General features: G+C 46.8%; 1 protein-coding gene across 1 annotated transcript in view; it reads left to right on the forward strand.

The window, feature by feature from the left end:
• Positions 1 to 1839: 1839 nt before the first annotated feature.
• STX8 (syntaxin 8) overlaps positions 1840 to 15797 on the forward strand; it is a 168891-nt gene continuing 154933 nt past the window's right edge. The window contains exons 1-2 of the mRNA XM_024208567.3: positions 1840 to 1926; positions 10091 to 10190. Coding sequence (XP_024064335.1) covers positions 1910 to 1926; positions 10091 to 10190 — 117 coding nt within the window. The 5' untranslated portion in view covers positions 1840 to 1909. The remainder of the gene's footprint in view (positions 1927 to 10090; positions 10191 to 15797) is intronic.

Raw genomic sequence — 15797 nt, forward strand, 5'->3', positions numbered from 1 at the left:
ATGTTTATTTCTTTAATAAAGCTGTTTCCACTTCATTATTTTTTAATTTAATGGAAACATTCCTAACAAACTCACTGATCCTTCTGTGTAAAAGGCCACCTTTCAACTGCCTCTTGGCACTAGGGTTTGTGGAACAAATGTATCCATTTAATTGTTGCTTTAAAATTTATATGGCTCCTATGTAATCTTATTTAAAAAACTATATGTCTGAAGATCCAAGCATTTAAGGCTAAAGATGACTGTGCATCTAAAAATCTATGCAAGGATTTTTTAGAGATGTGATTTTATAATCTTCACCAACTCACTAATGAAATATTTTTAAAGCAAATGTTAAACTAAGGTCCTGTAGCCTAACATGTTCTGGGTAAATATTACAGTAATGCACAACTGTTTTTGTCAGTAAATTCAGAAACTGACAGTATATACCTAGGGGTTGGCAAATGCCTGTTAAATGGCTTCATTACCACTTGAATGGTTCTTTAACAGTTTCAATGTTGTGCTAATAGGTTTAGCAGGCTGGAAGGCTTTTTCACTTTTAAGTTACTCCCAAAGGGATCTAGTAAGTCACCTGGCTGCAGCAGCCAGCTGTGGGAGCCTGCAGGAAGAGTCAGAACAGGGATACGAAGAGGCGCGGGGGTGGACACTAAGACCCTGGGGTGTCCCAAATTTTCAGGTGCCCTAGGCAGCCTTGTATGCTGCTGCGTATGCTTAAGGACAGCCCTGGCTGGATGACACAGTGCCCAGTGGGGTTGTCCACTCTAGCCCTTTCACCATTGCTACAACCAAGGAAGCTGACTGAGTAAAGTAACAAGGATTGTTAAACTATATTGCACTATGTGGCCAGTAGATGGCGCTGTGTGTAAAAATACCTGATTTAAAGGCACCTCAGCCATACCTGGCAGAGCCTTAAGGGATCTTATGCTGAACACAGCTAGCTGGGGTGTATTAGCGAGTCCTGTGTCAGGCAGCCCAGATCTGGGACAGAAGAATGTGACAGCCTAACAGCAGGCCCTAGGCCACCTGCCCCTCCGTGTTTCATGACAGTAAAGAAGGAAAGTAGGCTGCAGGTGCCAGTTGGTAAGCTGCCCCCCTCCCCTCGGCACGTGGTGTTTATAGGGGGCAGGGCCTGCTCCAGGCACCAGCCTGGCAAGCAGGTGCTTGGGGCGGCTGCTCCGGAGAGCTATTCCGTCCAGCTGGTCCAGCTATTCAGCGGCAATTCAGCGGACGGTCCCTCACTCCCGCTCAGAGCGAAGGACCTCCCGACGAATTGCCGCTGCAGATCGCCATCGCGATTTTTTTTTTGGCTGCTTGGGGCGGCCAAAACCCTGGAGCCGGCCCTGATACGGGGGTACACATGCTACTAGGTTTAACAGGCACCAGGTAGCTGGAGGCAGAAATGTACAGAAGATCCACAGTGCAGTTATGTCGGTGCAACGAGGTGGCTGCACTGGTATGCCTGATGTGCACCTAACACTGCCCCTTGACTGTGTGAGCTGCCCCCCCATCCCCGACCCCGTGAAGCCCCCGCCACCGGGGGGGGTTGTGTGATCTGCCCTCCCAGTGCAGCCTCCGCGGGGGGTTGTGTGACTTGCCCCGCCCCCCAGTGCAGCCCCCGGGGATGTGTGACCTCCCCCCAGTGCAGCCCCCCCGGGGGGGGGTTGTGTGACCTACTCCCCCCATCCCAGAAGGAGAGTTCCCGCCTCTAGCTACAGGGTGCCTGAGGGGCAGGGCTTGTCTGATGACTCCGCCTCTCGGGCAGGACGCGGATGTAGATCGCCCTCCTCCCCTTCCCTTTCTGAGCCTCTGCGCGCGCCGTAGTCAACTGACCTAGCCCGGAAGCGTCCGGAGCCCGGCTCCGAACTCAGCAGCCCCGACCGGCGGCAGAGAGGGGGAGGGCCCCGGCGCAGCGATGGCTCCGGACCCCTGGTGAGCGGGCGGCGCCCGCGCCCCGTCCCCTCCGCCCCCCCCCAGCCCTTGGTGTGCGACTCCTTCAGCCCCCCCCCCCCCCCGCCGCGAAGCGGGGCCACCCCCACCTCAGGGGAGAGCCCCCACAGGGGGCGGCCCCCCCCCTCCCCCCCCCCCCCCCCGACGGGCCCTGCGGGGAGGGACGGGGCCTTACGGGGCAGGACCGGATTTCCTGGGGGGGACCCCGCCTCTCCCCTCGCAGGCTTGGTGTCCGTGACACTGACCTTGCTCGGCTTTTCAGCCCCCTACCCCCGTCCGCCGGATCTAGCGCCCAGTCCGCGCTGCCTGCATGTTCAGGGCGTTATGGACAGAGCGGGGGGGTGGGTATTATTGCAGGGGCCCCGTCGCAGAGCAGGACCCCCTGCGCTAGGTGCTGTACAAACCCAGAACAAATGGGCCCTCCCTGCCCAAATAGCTGCCTATCCAAGTCAGGGCTGTTTGGTTAGTGCACAGGAAGCGTATGGCTAGTAAGAATTAGGGTCACAGTGAACATTATACCTTTTCACTTAGCCACATTGTGGGCCAGACTTTTAAAAGAACTCATCCTATCGGAGATAGGTTGGGGGCTGAACTCTTTTGAAAACTGGGCCCGCAATGCGCTTAAGGAAAATTGAAGCTAGCTGACCCTCCTAACAACCTCTCCCAAGCATTTGGGTCCACTGTGACATTTACTTAATAGACTTGGATCCCGACTGACACTTCAGTTCATAAGCAAAAGCTTAGTGTAAAATACTGAAACATATATATGGTCTTAGCATTGTTCAGTTAACTTGGTTGGATGGGTATCGTATATTTCTGTGGGTGGTGAAAGGTTAAAAGCAGATATTAAAATGTTTATTATAAATATATGTAATAGAACTTTGGAAGACTAAGTACAAATATTAGTTCCTAATTCCTATACAGCAGTTTCCTCTTTAAACAACTCTACAAAAAAATAAAACCACTCAATACCTTGGTGATGGGTGTGTTACAAATTCCTATTTCACTGCTGTGTGATAGGTAGGTAGCTATTATCCCCATTTTACTTTATTACAGGTAAAGCTCACAGCATTTCACTTAGCCTTACTTGCTTATTAGACTATCAGATAATGGTCTCTCTGTATATGCAATTTCTATTTAAATTGCTCTCTTTAGGAACTCTGTTTAGTTAAAATCTATGTATCTAGGTAGTCTTGGTTAATGAAGAATTAAAGGAGGGTACTGTAATGAAATCAACATGGGTTTATGGAAAATAGATCTTGTCAAACTAACTTGACATCTTTTTGAATGAGGTTACAGGTTTGATTGATAAAGGTAGTAGAATTCTGTAAGGTATTTGACTAGGAATGGATTAAAAACTGGCTAACTGATAGGTCTCAAAATGTAACTGTAAATGGGGAATAATCAGCAAGTGGATGTGTTTCCAATGGGGTCCCTCAGGGATTGGTTCTTGGCCTTACTCTATTTAACATCTTTATCAATGACCTGGAAGGAAACATAAAGTCATCACTTATAAAGTTTGCAGATGGCACAGAAATTGTATGAGTGGTAAATAAGGAAGAGGACAGGTCACTGATTCAGGACCACCTGCATCCCTTGGTAAACTGGGTGCAGGTAAACAGTATACGTTTTAATACAGCTAAATGTATACACTTAGACACAAAGAATGCAGGCCGAACTTAGAGGATAGGGACTCAATCCTGGGAAGCAGGGACTCTGAAAAAGATTTGGGAATAGTGATGGATAATCAGCTGAACATGAGCTCCCAGTGTGACACTGTAGCCAAGTAGAGCTAAAGGAATCCTGGGATGTATAAACAAGGGAATCTCAAATAGGAATAGAGAAGTTACCTTGCCTCTATATTTGGCACTGATGCAACCACTGCTGGAGTACTGTGTCCAGTTCTGTGGCTCACAATTTAGGAAGGATGTTGATAAATTGGAGAGGGTTCAGAAAAGAGACATGAGAATGATTAAAGGATTAGAAAACATGCCTTATAGTGATAGACACAAGGAGCTCAGTCTAGTTAGCTTAACAAAGAGACGGTTAAGGTGTGCTTGATTGCAGTCTGTAAATATCTATGTGGGGAACAAATATTTAATAATGGGCTCTTCAGTCTAGCAGAGAAAAGTCTAACTTGATCCATTGGCTGGAATTTGAAGCTAGACATTTTTAAATAAGGTTTACATTTTCGACAGTGAGTGTAATTAATCATTTGAACAATTTACCAAAGGTTGTGGTGTATTCTAGTCTTGATTTAAAAATGGTCAGTTACAGAGATGTTTTTCTAAAATATATGCCGTAGGAATTATTTTGGAAGGGACCTCAGGAGGTCATCTAGTCCAACCTTCTGCTCAAAGCAGGACCAATCTCTAACTAAATCCCCAAATGGCCCCCTCAAGGATTGAGCTGAAAACCCTGGGTTTAGCAGGCCAGTGCTCAAACCACTGAGCTATCCCTCCCACCCGTGTCTCATGATCATAGCCTTGGAATCTATGAATCTGTTAATGAAAATTAGTAGATTTTTGGCATCATATTTAATATTGTGTGCTTCTTATAATTGTGCTGTAGGTACATGGCTATAACTTAGTTTACTTTTGCTTTTTTGGCACCCAGATTGCATCTATTTAGTCTCGTCTATTGGATTAGTTTTAAACTATTGATCAGTTACTTTTTATAAACTGAGTATATTTAGATCAGCATGCAAATATATTGGTATTACTAAACTTTATTATTAAACTTCTAGATATAAGGGAACTGTGATGGGGTTCCTGGGGTGCAGCCTGGTCTCACCAACCTGGGGTATCCCTCTCACGCTGTGATGCTGTTGTTAAGCCACACCAAACCTCTGGCAGGTACTGCACTTACACAGACATCCATAGGCAGGGACACGTGAATGCTTTGCCAGCCACTCAATAACCAGTAATAGAGAGGCTCCAGCCAATTCCCCCCAGCTCTCCAGCCCTGCACCCCAAACTGTAGCGTCTTGCCCTGGTCAGAAGCCTGACCAGTGTAAGTTCATTACCGAGTCCACCCATCCATCAATGTGGAGAGGACACACACCAGCCTTTGTAAACTGAGCTGAGATTTCCCAAGCACTTCAACCAAAACACACTGTTTTAGGTAAAATATAAAACAGATTTATTAAGTACAGAAAGATAGATTTTAAGTGAATATAAGTAACTAGCGTACAGATCAAAGTTGGTTACTTAAGAAATAAAAATTATTTCGCAGTCTGAGTCTACAAACTAAACAGGATTTGAATCAAGCAGTGTCTCACCCTGACAGATGGTACAAGCAGGTTACAGATTCTCAGATCCTGGGACTCTTTTTTCCAGTCTGGGACCATCCTTCCCCTTTCAAAGTCTTTGTCTTCCAGATGTTTGTTGAGGGTTGGATGAGGTGGGGAGAGAGGTCCAGTGATGATGTCACTTCTCCTTTTTTATAGTTTCTTCTAGCTTGCTGGAAAGATCTATGCTTGTCACACGGGGGTCCGCCCCCATTGGTCAAGCAGTCTCCATTGTCTGTGTTCTCTCTGAGAAGTCTTCTGGGATAGCCTCTGGGAAAGTTAGATTCCCTTTAATGGGCCATCACCACGTCTGGCTACTCCTTTGTTGTACCTGGAAGGCTGGTTGTGAGTGTTCCCAACTTCACAATGTATTTCAGTAACACACTCATAGCAAAATGTCATAACTTCCCATAGAATGATAACATACACAATCCAACAGGATATTTATGTTCAACAGCATTATATTAATTAATGTTCAATAGATCCAGACTTTTAAAATGATACTTCAAAAGGCATACTTTGTACAAAACATATAATTATATGACAATGGGGAAATATGGGGATTCCAGGGTGCCACTCTCAGGTACAGAGTATCACAGATGCATCTGTGTGCTGTTTTTTTTTTCTTTTTCTTTCAAATAAAAGGATTTAAATTGAAACACTTAAAAGATTTAGTTTATGGAAAAATACAGTTGTTGACTTATTATTCAAACAATTCCTTCAGCTTACAGCTCCTTATGCGCAAAAAGAAGCCTGTGAAGTTCTGCACTACAGAATTTTTATGGCAAAATATTTATTTTATTATGTTTCTCTTTGCTTCCTGGGGAATCTAGGCAGTTGTACAGTAGAGGGTGTCAGCTTCTTAGGCAGTAGGATATTGAGAGTGATGGACTCACCCGTTCCTCTTTTTACATTTAAAATGAATGATAATGCTTGTCACTTATAGCAACTTTTAGCCATAGATCTCAAAACACATTACAAAAGTGAGAAAACATCACTATCCCCAGTTTATAGATGGGGAAACTGAGGCACAGAGTGTAAGTATCCTGGCCAGTAGAACACAATGAGTGACTGGCAGGGCTCAGGGTAGTCCAATGTCCTATTCACTGGAACCAATTTCTGGCCTTCGTTGTACCACAAAACCTACTGAAGTCAGTGTGGTTGCAAGGGGCGATGGAGGACTGAATTTTGCTTACTTTATTTTAAGGTACTTCTGTTTTCTAGCAGCAAAGAGATTTGGTGGAATGGAAGGATGGCCTTGAGGCTAAAGCACAGGACTAGTCTTTTCAGTTTTGCCATGGATTTAGCGTGTGACTTTGGGCATATTCCTTCAACCTTGTGCTGCTTTATTTCATAGGTTCATAGAATTCAGGGTAGAAGGGACCAGAGCCGTAACAAGGAATTTTTGCGCCCGAGGCAAGGGCCGGCTCCAGGCTTTTCGGCGGCAATTTGGCGGCGGGTCCCTCTCAGGGAAGGACCCGCTGCCAAATTGCTGCTGAAGCATGAATGAAGCGGCGGCAGCAATTCGGCGGCAGGTCCAGTAGAGCTGCCGCCGAAGCACCGCCGATCGTGGCTTTTTCTTTTTCTCCGCCCCGCTTGGGTGGTAGAGCTGCGCCCCTCTGCTTTGCGCGCCCGAGGCAAGTGCCTCACTCGCCTCACCCTTGTTACGGCACTGGAAGGGACCACTAGATCATCTAGTCCAGGGGTAGGCAACCTTTCAGAAGCGGTATGCCGAGTCTTCATTTACTTATTTTAATTTAAGGTTTCGCGTGCCGGTAATACATTTTAACGTTTTTTAGAAGGTCTCTCTCTATGTCTATATATTATATAACTAAACTATTGTTGTATGTAAAGTAAACAAGGTTTTCAAAATATTTAAAAAGCTTCATTTAAAATTAAATTAAAATGCTGATCTTACGCCACCAGTCTGCTTAGCTCGCTGCCAGCCTGGCGTTCTGTTCACCTAGGCCGGCAGTGGGCTGAGTGGGGCCTGACCTCTGAAGCCCCCCACACCCCCCAGAAGGGTGGGTGTGGGGGGCTTCAGAGGTCAGAGCAGAGGGCTGGGCGTGTGTGGAGGTGCAGGGCAGAGGGCTGGAGGGGTGTGGGGGGCTTCAGAGGTCAGGGCAGAGGGCTGGGGGCGTGGGGGGTGCAGGGCAGAAGGCTGGGGGTGGGGTGAGTCAGAGCAGAGGGCTGGGTGTTGGGGGAGGGAGGGCAGAGGGCTGGGGTGTGTGTGGAGGTGCAGGGCAGAAGGCTGGGTGTGGGGGGGGTTCAGGGCAGAGGGCTGGGGTGCTTGGCTCGTGGGGGTGCTCCCAGCCCCCTGCCCTGAGCGGCTCATGGCAGGGGGCTGGAAGGGATATATCCTGTTCCACCCCCTGCCCCAAGGCCCGTCCCTACCTCTTCTCTGCCTCCTTTACCCAGGGCCGGCTTTAGCAAGGGGCTGCGGGGCTGCCGCGCGCCGGCTGGAGCTCCGGCCGTGAGAGTGGGGCCGTGGGGCTTTTGCGGAGTAGCGAGCACGCTGCCACTCCTCCCCGCTCCCTTTGCAAGGGCCGGCGCAGGGAAGGAGAGGAGGAGGGGCAGGAAAGCAGGCTGCACCACGGCTGGGGGAAGAAGCGGGCGGGGGGGCAGCTTCTGCCTCCTGCCCCAGCAGGGGAGAGCGGTGGGCGGGGAGGCTGAGTGCGGCTGGGGGTCGGAACCGCGGCAGGCAGCCGTGTGCCATTCAAAATCGGCTCGCGTGCCGTGTTTGGCATGCGTGCTGTAGGTTGCCGACCCCTGATCTAGTCACACCACTTGGGGTACGGTAGGCCATTAAAATTTACCTAGCTACCTCTGTGTTGAGCCCAATAATTTGCATCCTTATGTACAGTAAGACAAGGGATACTTCATAGGTGGGAACGGGAGGTTTTGAAGCTAAATTCATGAATGTTTTCATAGTACTCAGAGATCCTTGAATGAAAAGTGCAATACATGTGCAAAGTTTTAATATTAGTGATGGGCAGGAAAGAAATGCCGTATATTATGAATTAGACTTTTGAAGTAAATTAGCTAATTACAGAGTTGCTTTGGGTACTTTCCAGTCATGATTAACCTTTTGAGGCCAGGCCTTCCCTCTTTACTTCTTTTTCAAGTTATGGCATGGAGCCCCCTTCATTTCATTATGCGATAATTGCCACACCTAAGATGCATCTTAGCTTGAAGGAATGAGGATACATATGTAAAAATTCTTACTGATCCCCTTCCCTCTGGGACCATCCATAACCTTTTTTCGTTTGTTTGCTTGTTTTGTTTTTAAATAGCCCCGACTCAGTGTATTGCTGTGTTTTCCTCTTAGCTCTTCTGACTTAACATTAATTGGAGTGAGTCACAGTAATAACTAACTTAGCTTATTAGCACTGTGTCATGGCAGGAATCGGTGACTCGTACCATAAGGCTACTGGTCGGTGTATAATTTACTTTGCATTATATTTCTATAACTGTATCTTTGGGCTATTTATCTGCCTCAACAATGCAAACCAGCACTGTAAATATCAAACAAAATAACTAGCTGGTGGCTATCATTGACTTTCTTCTGTGTCAGCACTGGGTGTCATTAATGATTGGAGGAAAGCGTGAAGGCTTTCTGCACCCGGTGAAACCAGGGTGTCCGCAAAGTTCTACAGTGGGAGCCCCCCCTTACCCTTGGAGACTTCTTCTATAAAGATATGTCCGCACTGCAGCTGGGATTGTGCTTCCCTGTGTGGGTAGACAGATATGTGCTAGTGTGCTAAAATCATGTGGCTGTGCTGGAACAGGCAGTAGCTAGGACGAGCCACTCAAATATGTACCCAGGTGGTTGAGTGTGATTGTACTTGGATGGCTAGCCTGAGCTGCTGCAGCCACAGTACTAATTTTAGTGCACTAGCTGGAGCAGAGCTAGCATGGGTCTGTCTACTGGTCATGGGAAACACGCTCCCAGCCATAGGCTCTGGAGCTCAAGCACCAATGGAAAAAATAGGGGGTGCTCAGCACCCACCAGCCACAGTGGTTCCGGCCCTTGGGCTAGCTGCTGATCAGCTGTTCTGTGGGCCCCAGAGCTGGCTGCTGATCAGCTGTTCGGCTGGCGGGAGGTGCTTGTGGGAGGCGGAGAGGAGTGAGCGGTAGGCTCGCGGGAGGGGCCTTGGGAAGAGGCAGAGTGGGGGAGGGGCGGAGCAGGGATGGGAAGAGGCAGAACGAGGGTGGGGGCTTGTGGGAGCGGGAGCAGCAGGGGCAGGGCCTCAGGGTGTAACGGGGGAGGAGCACCCACAAGGGGGAAAAAAAGTGAGTGCCTGTGCCTGCAGTATTAGACTTATCCTTAGAAAACATTGATGCTGTATGAGATGCACCTTCTTGATCCATGGCTCACCCAGTGCTTGCACCAATTCCCTCTCTATAAAATTTCCATGTTAGTGAAAGAGGCTTCAGTCTGCTTTGTTTTATGTAAATTAGGTGTAGGCCTTATTCTCCTCACAAGCTACCACTGTGGCCCTTGGTTGAACAAAGTTCTCATATCCCAGTGATTAGCCAACTTCAAATTACTGAATCTGTATAGAACAGCATCCTGACATTGTTCATTTAAATCCCTTGTTGAGACTTTAACATTCACTGATTCAGGGCTTTCATATCATCACTGTGATGGGTGCATTAGAAATCCATGGGGAGATAGGTGTTCGGTGTCACTGAAATATGTTGTTTGCTTTTAGTAATTTGATGAACTAACTCTCTGAGGCTTGTGGCAGACTCTCTAGACACTTGATTAACAGAGGAGAGACTAAAACCAAGATCCTTGGCACAGAGATGACTGGGGAGAATTTTCTTAACTGTCTGAAAACTTTCTGTTTATAGGTTGTCGATGTATGATTCCACCTGTCACATTGCGCAAGAGATTGCTGAAAAAATCCAGGAACGTAATCGATGTCAAAGAAATGGTGAAAATTCAACAAAGGTACCATACCTTCATGAAAGATCTAACGTTTGTAAACATCTCTTTTAACTTAGGTTTTGTATTTAATTATAACACACTCTAATACAATGGTAAAGTTGAGAAACACGTTCAGGAAACTCCAAATTTAGGTTTCTATGATGGATCCTCCGTTTCTTGTTGTCTTCAAGTCAAGACTGGATATCTTTCTGGAAGAGATGTTTTAATGAAACTCACATTATTTGACTTAATGCCGGGATAACTAGGTGAAAGTTTCTTGCCTGGAGATTGGACTAGATCTAATGGTCCTTTCTGACTTTAAAATCTATTAATCTAATGCAACATTTCATGCCCTGTGTGGTTTTTTTTATGCTATGTTGTTAACATACGGTACATTTACTAAGGTTTACATAAGGAAAACAGGAACAGAGCTTTTGAATAAACTAACTTTTTGAATGTCCTGAAATTCTATGCTTGACTTCTCCAACTTCAGCCTTTTGGTGTATGCTAGTTTTCTTGCACTTAATGCCTCTGGTTTATTTTACAAAAGTAAGAACTGAGAAGTTCTTAGTGGTGCATATCCAATATTTTGAACTGCTCTAGGTTGTCAGTCAAGAGAGAACCCCCCACCCTCAACTCTTGGATAAGGGTACCAGAAAAACTGAATAGCACACTTAATAATGCACTTGTCAGCTTCCTGAATTTGAAGTATAGAGCAGATTTTCAGGCTTGGGTTGTTTCTTCCTCATTTGGGGCTATAAACAGCCAAATATGACGTTTCTAGATTCAGTCATTTTTGTGCAAGTCCAAAAATATCAGAAGAGCAGAGTTTGAAATGTTTGACATGAGTGAAAAGGAGACTTCAGTGCTTAACCTGTTACTGTTCGATTCTCCACTTTCGCATTAATTCAGGAGGAAAATCGTAGGCTACTCTCTTTGGAGTTAAACTTAAAATCATAGGCCCGATCCTGCAAAGACATATGCACATGCCTAGCTTTACGTACTCTGACTTCCCCCTTGACTCTGTAAAATTGAGCATAGGTATATCTCCATATATTTATTTATTATGCACATCTCATAGAGTTGGAAGGGACCCTGAAAGGACATTGAGTCCAGTCCCCTGCCTTTACTAGCAGGACCAAGTACTGATTTTGCCCCGGATCCCTAAATGGCCCCCTTAAGGATTGAACTCACAACCCTGGGTTTAGCAGGCCAATGCTCAAACCACTAAACTATCCCTTCCCACTGAATAAATATTTACAGGATTGGGCCTTATATTGTTAATGTATTTTGCATGGATGAAAAATACTGAATTGACTATTCTGGAGACTATTTATCCCCTATCTCCACAACAGGTCCGGAACCGTGGTGTAAACCTGCCTGCAAATGTCTTATCTGGGATTTGAGCTACTTCCTCTCATGAGAGACTAGATTAGCCTGTATGCTTGTCCTGACCGTGGTGCCTCTGCAAAGACTGCCAGCAGGGTTGTTAGTTGTACTGGTGTATTTGTTGAGGATGCTTGTTCAGAAACTGACTCCATCAACTAATTTTTGTTGTCCTTCTCATAATCATCAGAAAGCAACAACATCTGGTCACTATTATAGTGGGCCAGATTCAGACCACTGACCTAGGCTTGGTTTAAACTGAAAAGTTACATTGGCTTAGCTACGTCCATCAGACGTGTGAAAAAACTGCATCCTGACCAAGTTAGCTATGCTGACAAAACTCTCAGGCCAGGTCTGCACTCCACCCCTTCCCCCAAGGCCCCACCCCTGCCCCATCTCTTTCCGCCTCCTGCTCACTCTAGCCCCTGTTGCTCACTCACTCTCACCAGGCTGCGGCGGGCAGGAGGGGGCATGGGACGCGGGCTCTGGGAGGGAGTTTGGGTGCAGGGGTGCGTGAGGGGGGCGCGGGCTCTGGGAGGGAGTTTGGGTGTGGGAGTGGATGGGGGGCGTGGGCTCTGGGAGGGAGTTTGGGTGCGGGAGTGGGTGGGGGGTGCGGGCTCTGGCCAGGTAGTGCTTATCTCAGATGGCTCCCGAAAGCAACTGGCACATTCCTCTGGCAGCAGCTCCTGGGTGGGGGGGGAGCAAAGGCAGCTCCCATTGGCCGCAGTTCCTGGCCAATAGGAGCAGCAGAGTCGGCCCTCGGGGCAGGGGTAGCATGCGCAGACCCCCTGCCCCCCCCCCCCCCGGGGGCCGCAGGGACGTGCCGGCTGCTTCCGGGTACCGGCACGGAGCCAGGGCCGGTAGGGAGCCTGCCTTAGCCCCGCTGCACCGCTGGACTTTTAGTACTTAAAATCTCCCAGTTTGGCTTCAGTAGCCTCTGGGAGATAGAGGGAGGGGGAGGAGTTGATCAGTGGGGCCTGCAGATCCCCTGGAATACCCTCGGGGACCCCCAGGAGTCTGCGGAGCCCAATTTGAGAGAAGCTGATATAGACTGTCACAATTGACCTAACTCCCTGTGTGTACAGTGCTATGTTGACGGGAGAGCTTCCCCCCTTGACATAGCTACCGCCTCTTGGGGAGGTGGATTAACCACGCTGACAGGAGGAGCATCTTCGCTTAAGCACTACAGTGGTGCAGTTACATTGGTGCAGCTGCGCCGATGCAGTGTTTTAAGTGTAGACCTGCCCTCGGTATTGATGTAGCTACGTTGATGGAAGAAAGCTATGTTAACGGAAGCAAACATTATTCCGGGAGGTGGTGTTTCTACATGGACAGAAAAACTCCTTCTGTCAGTGTAGGCTGTGTCTGCACTACAGAGCTGTGCTGGTATCATCTCCGTAGTGTAGATGTAGCCCTAGAGATGAATGGCTTTGCATCCCATCAGTAATATCCCGAGTCATCCACTCAACACGCTATACTGTAAGTTCTAAGCAATCAGATGTGCACTGTGGCTGTTGCAACAGTTGTTGTGTTTGTACACCCTGAATATGTACTATATGAAAATTACTGTTATCTGTCCGAGCATATAGCTTGCAGTGTGTCACTTTGATTAGACAATGGATTTAGATAAGCTTTAGTTTTTTAAAATAAAATTAATTTAGTTATTTTTCATGTTCTGATGCTCCCCTACTAAGCATGTGGGCTTCAGACTCAAAGAGGTGCTAGAAGTGGGGTATGGAGCATCAGTAGTTAAAGCAAAAAGGGCTCGTGGTAGAAGAGCAATAGTCTAATTGTGAATTTTGTACGTGGTTTGTATGGCAGTGGGCTTCCAAAGCCTGTAGGCATCTCTTTATAATCTGGGTTTGGAGTAATACAGTAGACTGTCCCTTAGAGTGTCCTGGAAATGGAATGTTAGCGCTTTATAGAAATAAGAGACTTTTACCAAAATAGCTGCTTTTTACAATGTTCTATTATAATTTGAAAACAGAACGGCCATACTGGTCAGACCAATGGTCCATCTAGCCCAGTATCCTGTCTTCTGACAGTGGCCAATATCAGGCGCCCCAGAGGGAGCAAACAGAACAGGTAATCATCAAGTGACCCATCCCCTGTTGCCCATTCCCAAAGCACAGTCACTTGGCCTCCTGGCTGAATGGGGGAGGGGGAGAAACAACCCCCAAACAAAAATCTCTCATGAAATAAGAACAAAGAATCTTAGGCTGTGGCTACACTACAGCTTAAATCAATATAATTTATGTTGCTCTGGGGTGTGAATAAGCCACCCCACCAAGCGACATAAGTTACACCGACCTAAGCACTGGTGTGGACAGCACTATGTCCACGGGAGAGTTCTCCCGTCTCTCGCTCTCTGCCGCTCGCTGGGGGTGAATTAACGAAGTCGACGGGAGAGCTCTCTCCTGTTGGCTTAGGCTCTCTCTGAATTGGTGCAGCTGCGCTGCTGTAAGCTCTCTAGTGTAAGCTGCTGAAGAACTGTTCAGTCACTGCTGGCGCATTCCCCTGGGGCCAGTGCAGCATTGTGCCTGCAGTCTGTCCTGCAGTGCTTTGGCTTCCACCACTTCCCAGTCTTCACAACTTCACTGTTCTTCACCTTCATTTCCAGAAACTCTCAGCAATCTTATCCCAGTTCTACCTGAAAGTGGCTCTGGACTGTGACACGTTCCCAAGCCCAAGCAACTAACAGGATAATGTCAGAACAATCCTTGCTGAGTTTTTGTGCAGCTTTTTCCTAAATGAGTTGTTACAATAAATATACCCCTAAGACATGTCAAAACCCCATCTCAGCTGTCACTCATGAGGGACAGATCTCTTTTTAGATACTAATTTATCCCCTTAGCCTGGTGCTCTCATTGAATTTTTTCTCTGTCAATATTAATAATTGTAATGAAATGAATCCCATTTAGTGTTTTCTGTTGTCTCTCTCTCTCCTTTGTTAGTCATTAGCCTGGTTCACATTGGGCTTAGAAGTTCATTACCTGTCGCATCCTTGTGCATTTAGTTTCCATAGTTTTGCGCACAGTTACTCTTTTCTAGCAACAGTGCTAACTGAATTGTGCTAGAGATTTCTTCCTAGATCCATCTTAACATTGTTCTAAACAAGATTGTAGAATTTTCATCCCTGCCCCTTAGAGAAACTACCAGAACCCGGCTAGTTACAACTGTGTTGCAAGGTAGCATGGCTTTTAAATCCAGTGTGGACAGTATTGTTTTGCCACGTTTAAGCCTTGGTAGATCAAGTTATGTCTTAACTGCAAACAGAGCAGAAGAGCTACATGTATGCTTCAGATTGAATTGGTAACTAGACCCCAGTGTATTCAAGTGTTTGGAATCACAATTGCCATTAACTGTCCCCTTTGTAGTCAGTCTCAGCAAAGAGGTTCTCAGTTTCTTAATTTGGGAAGGTACTTAAGCATGTGCCTAACTCTAAGAGTGTGCTTTGTCCCATTGAAGTCAGTAAGATTATTCTAATGTTTAGGATTATTCATGTGCTTAAGCACCTTCCTGAATCCTGGTCTAAATGAAGTAGGGAGATTGATTTTTGGCCTCTGCCCCTAGTGGTGGTTCTCTAGGTCAGTGGGTCTCAACCTACTGACCATTGTGGGCCGCATATGAAGCTCTCGGTGTCATATGGGCTGCAGCCACAGAATAGATCTTCTACCTGTGTGGCCCTGAGGATGTCAGATGGGTTGCAGCTGTGTGCTGATTGGGCCGTGGGTTGAGAACCGTTGCTCTAGGTCCTGGCTGAGGTATATTATTTGCTAGAGACCAAGGTAGGGTGGAGAGGGAAGCATGAGTATGAAGTTCACAGTACTGCCTGCCCTTGTAGCTGTTCTGAACATAGTCTGGCAGGACTCTCAAACAGAACCAAGCAATTGCAAAAAATAAATTTGCTATAATGATCTTTTCCCCAAATTGCAGAAGTGTTTAAATTGTGCAGCCACATTCACTCCCGAAATGCAGGCAAAGCAAAAACTTACTTGTTTAGTTCATCAGTATTTATACAGGCCGAAATTCTCTGACTTGCATCATCTCATTCACTGTGATGTCCGGCTTTATAAAAAAAAAAAAAAAAAAAAAAAGGCGGGGGGCGGGGGGAGGGGGAGAGGCTGCATCATTGTTGTCTAATGGCTCTCTTGTATTGTAAGCTTTTTAGCCTATGTATTATGAAAACATTACACACTCGATTAAAATGATTCTGTGAAGAAATTTTTCCATGTTTTGTGTTTT

This window comes from Terrapene carolina, unplaced genomic scaffold, assembly GCF_002925995.2.
Source record: "Terrapene carolina triunguis isolate 2854851 unplaced genomic scaffold, T_m_triunguis-2.0 Scaffold192, whole genome shotgun sequence".
NCBI lineage: Eukaryota > Metazoa > Chordata > Testudines > Emydidae > Terrapene > Terrapene triunguis.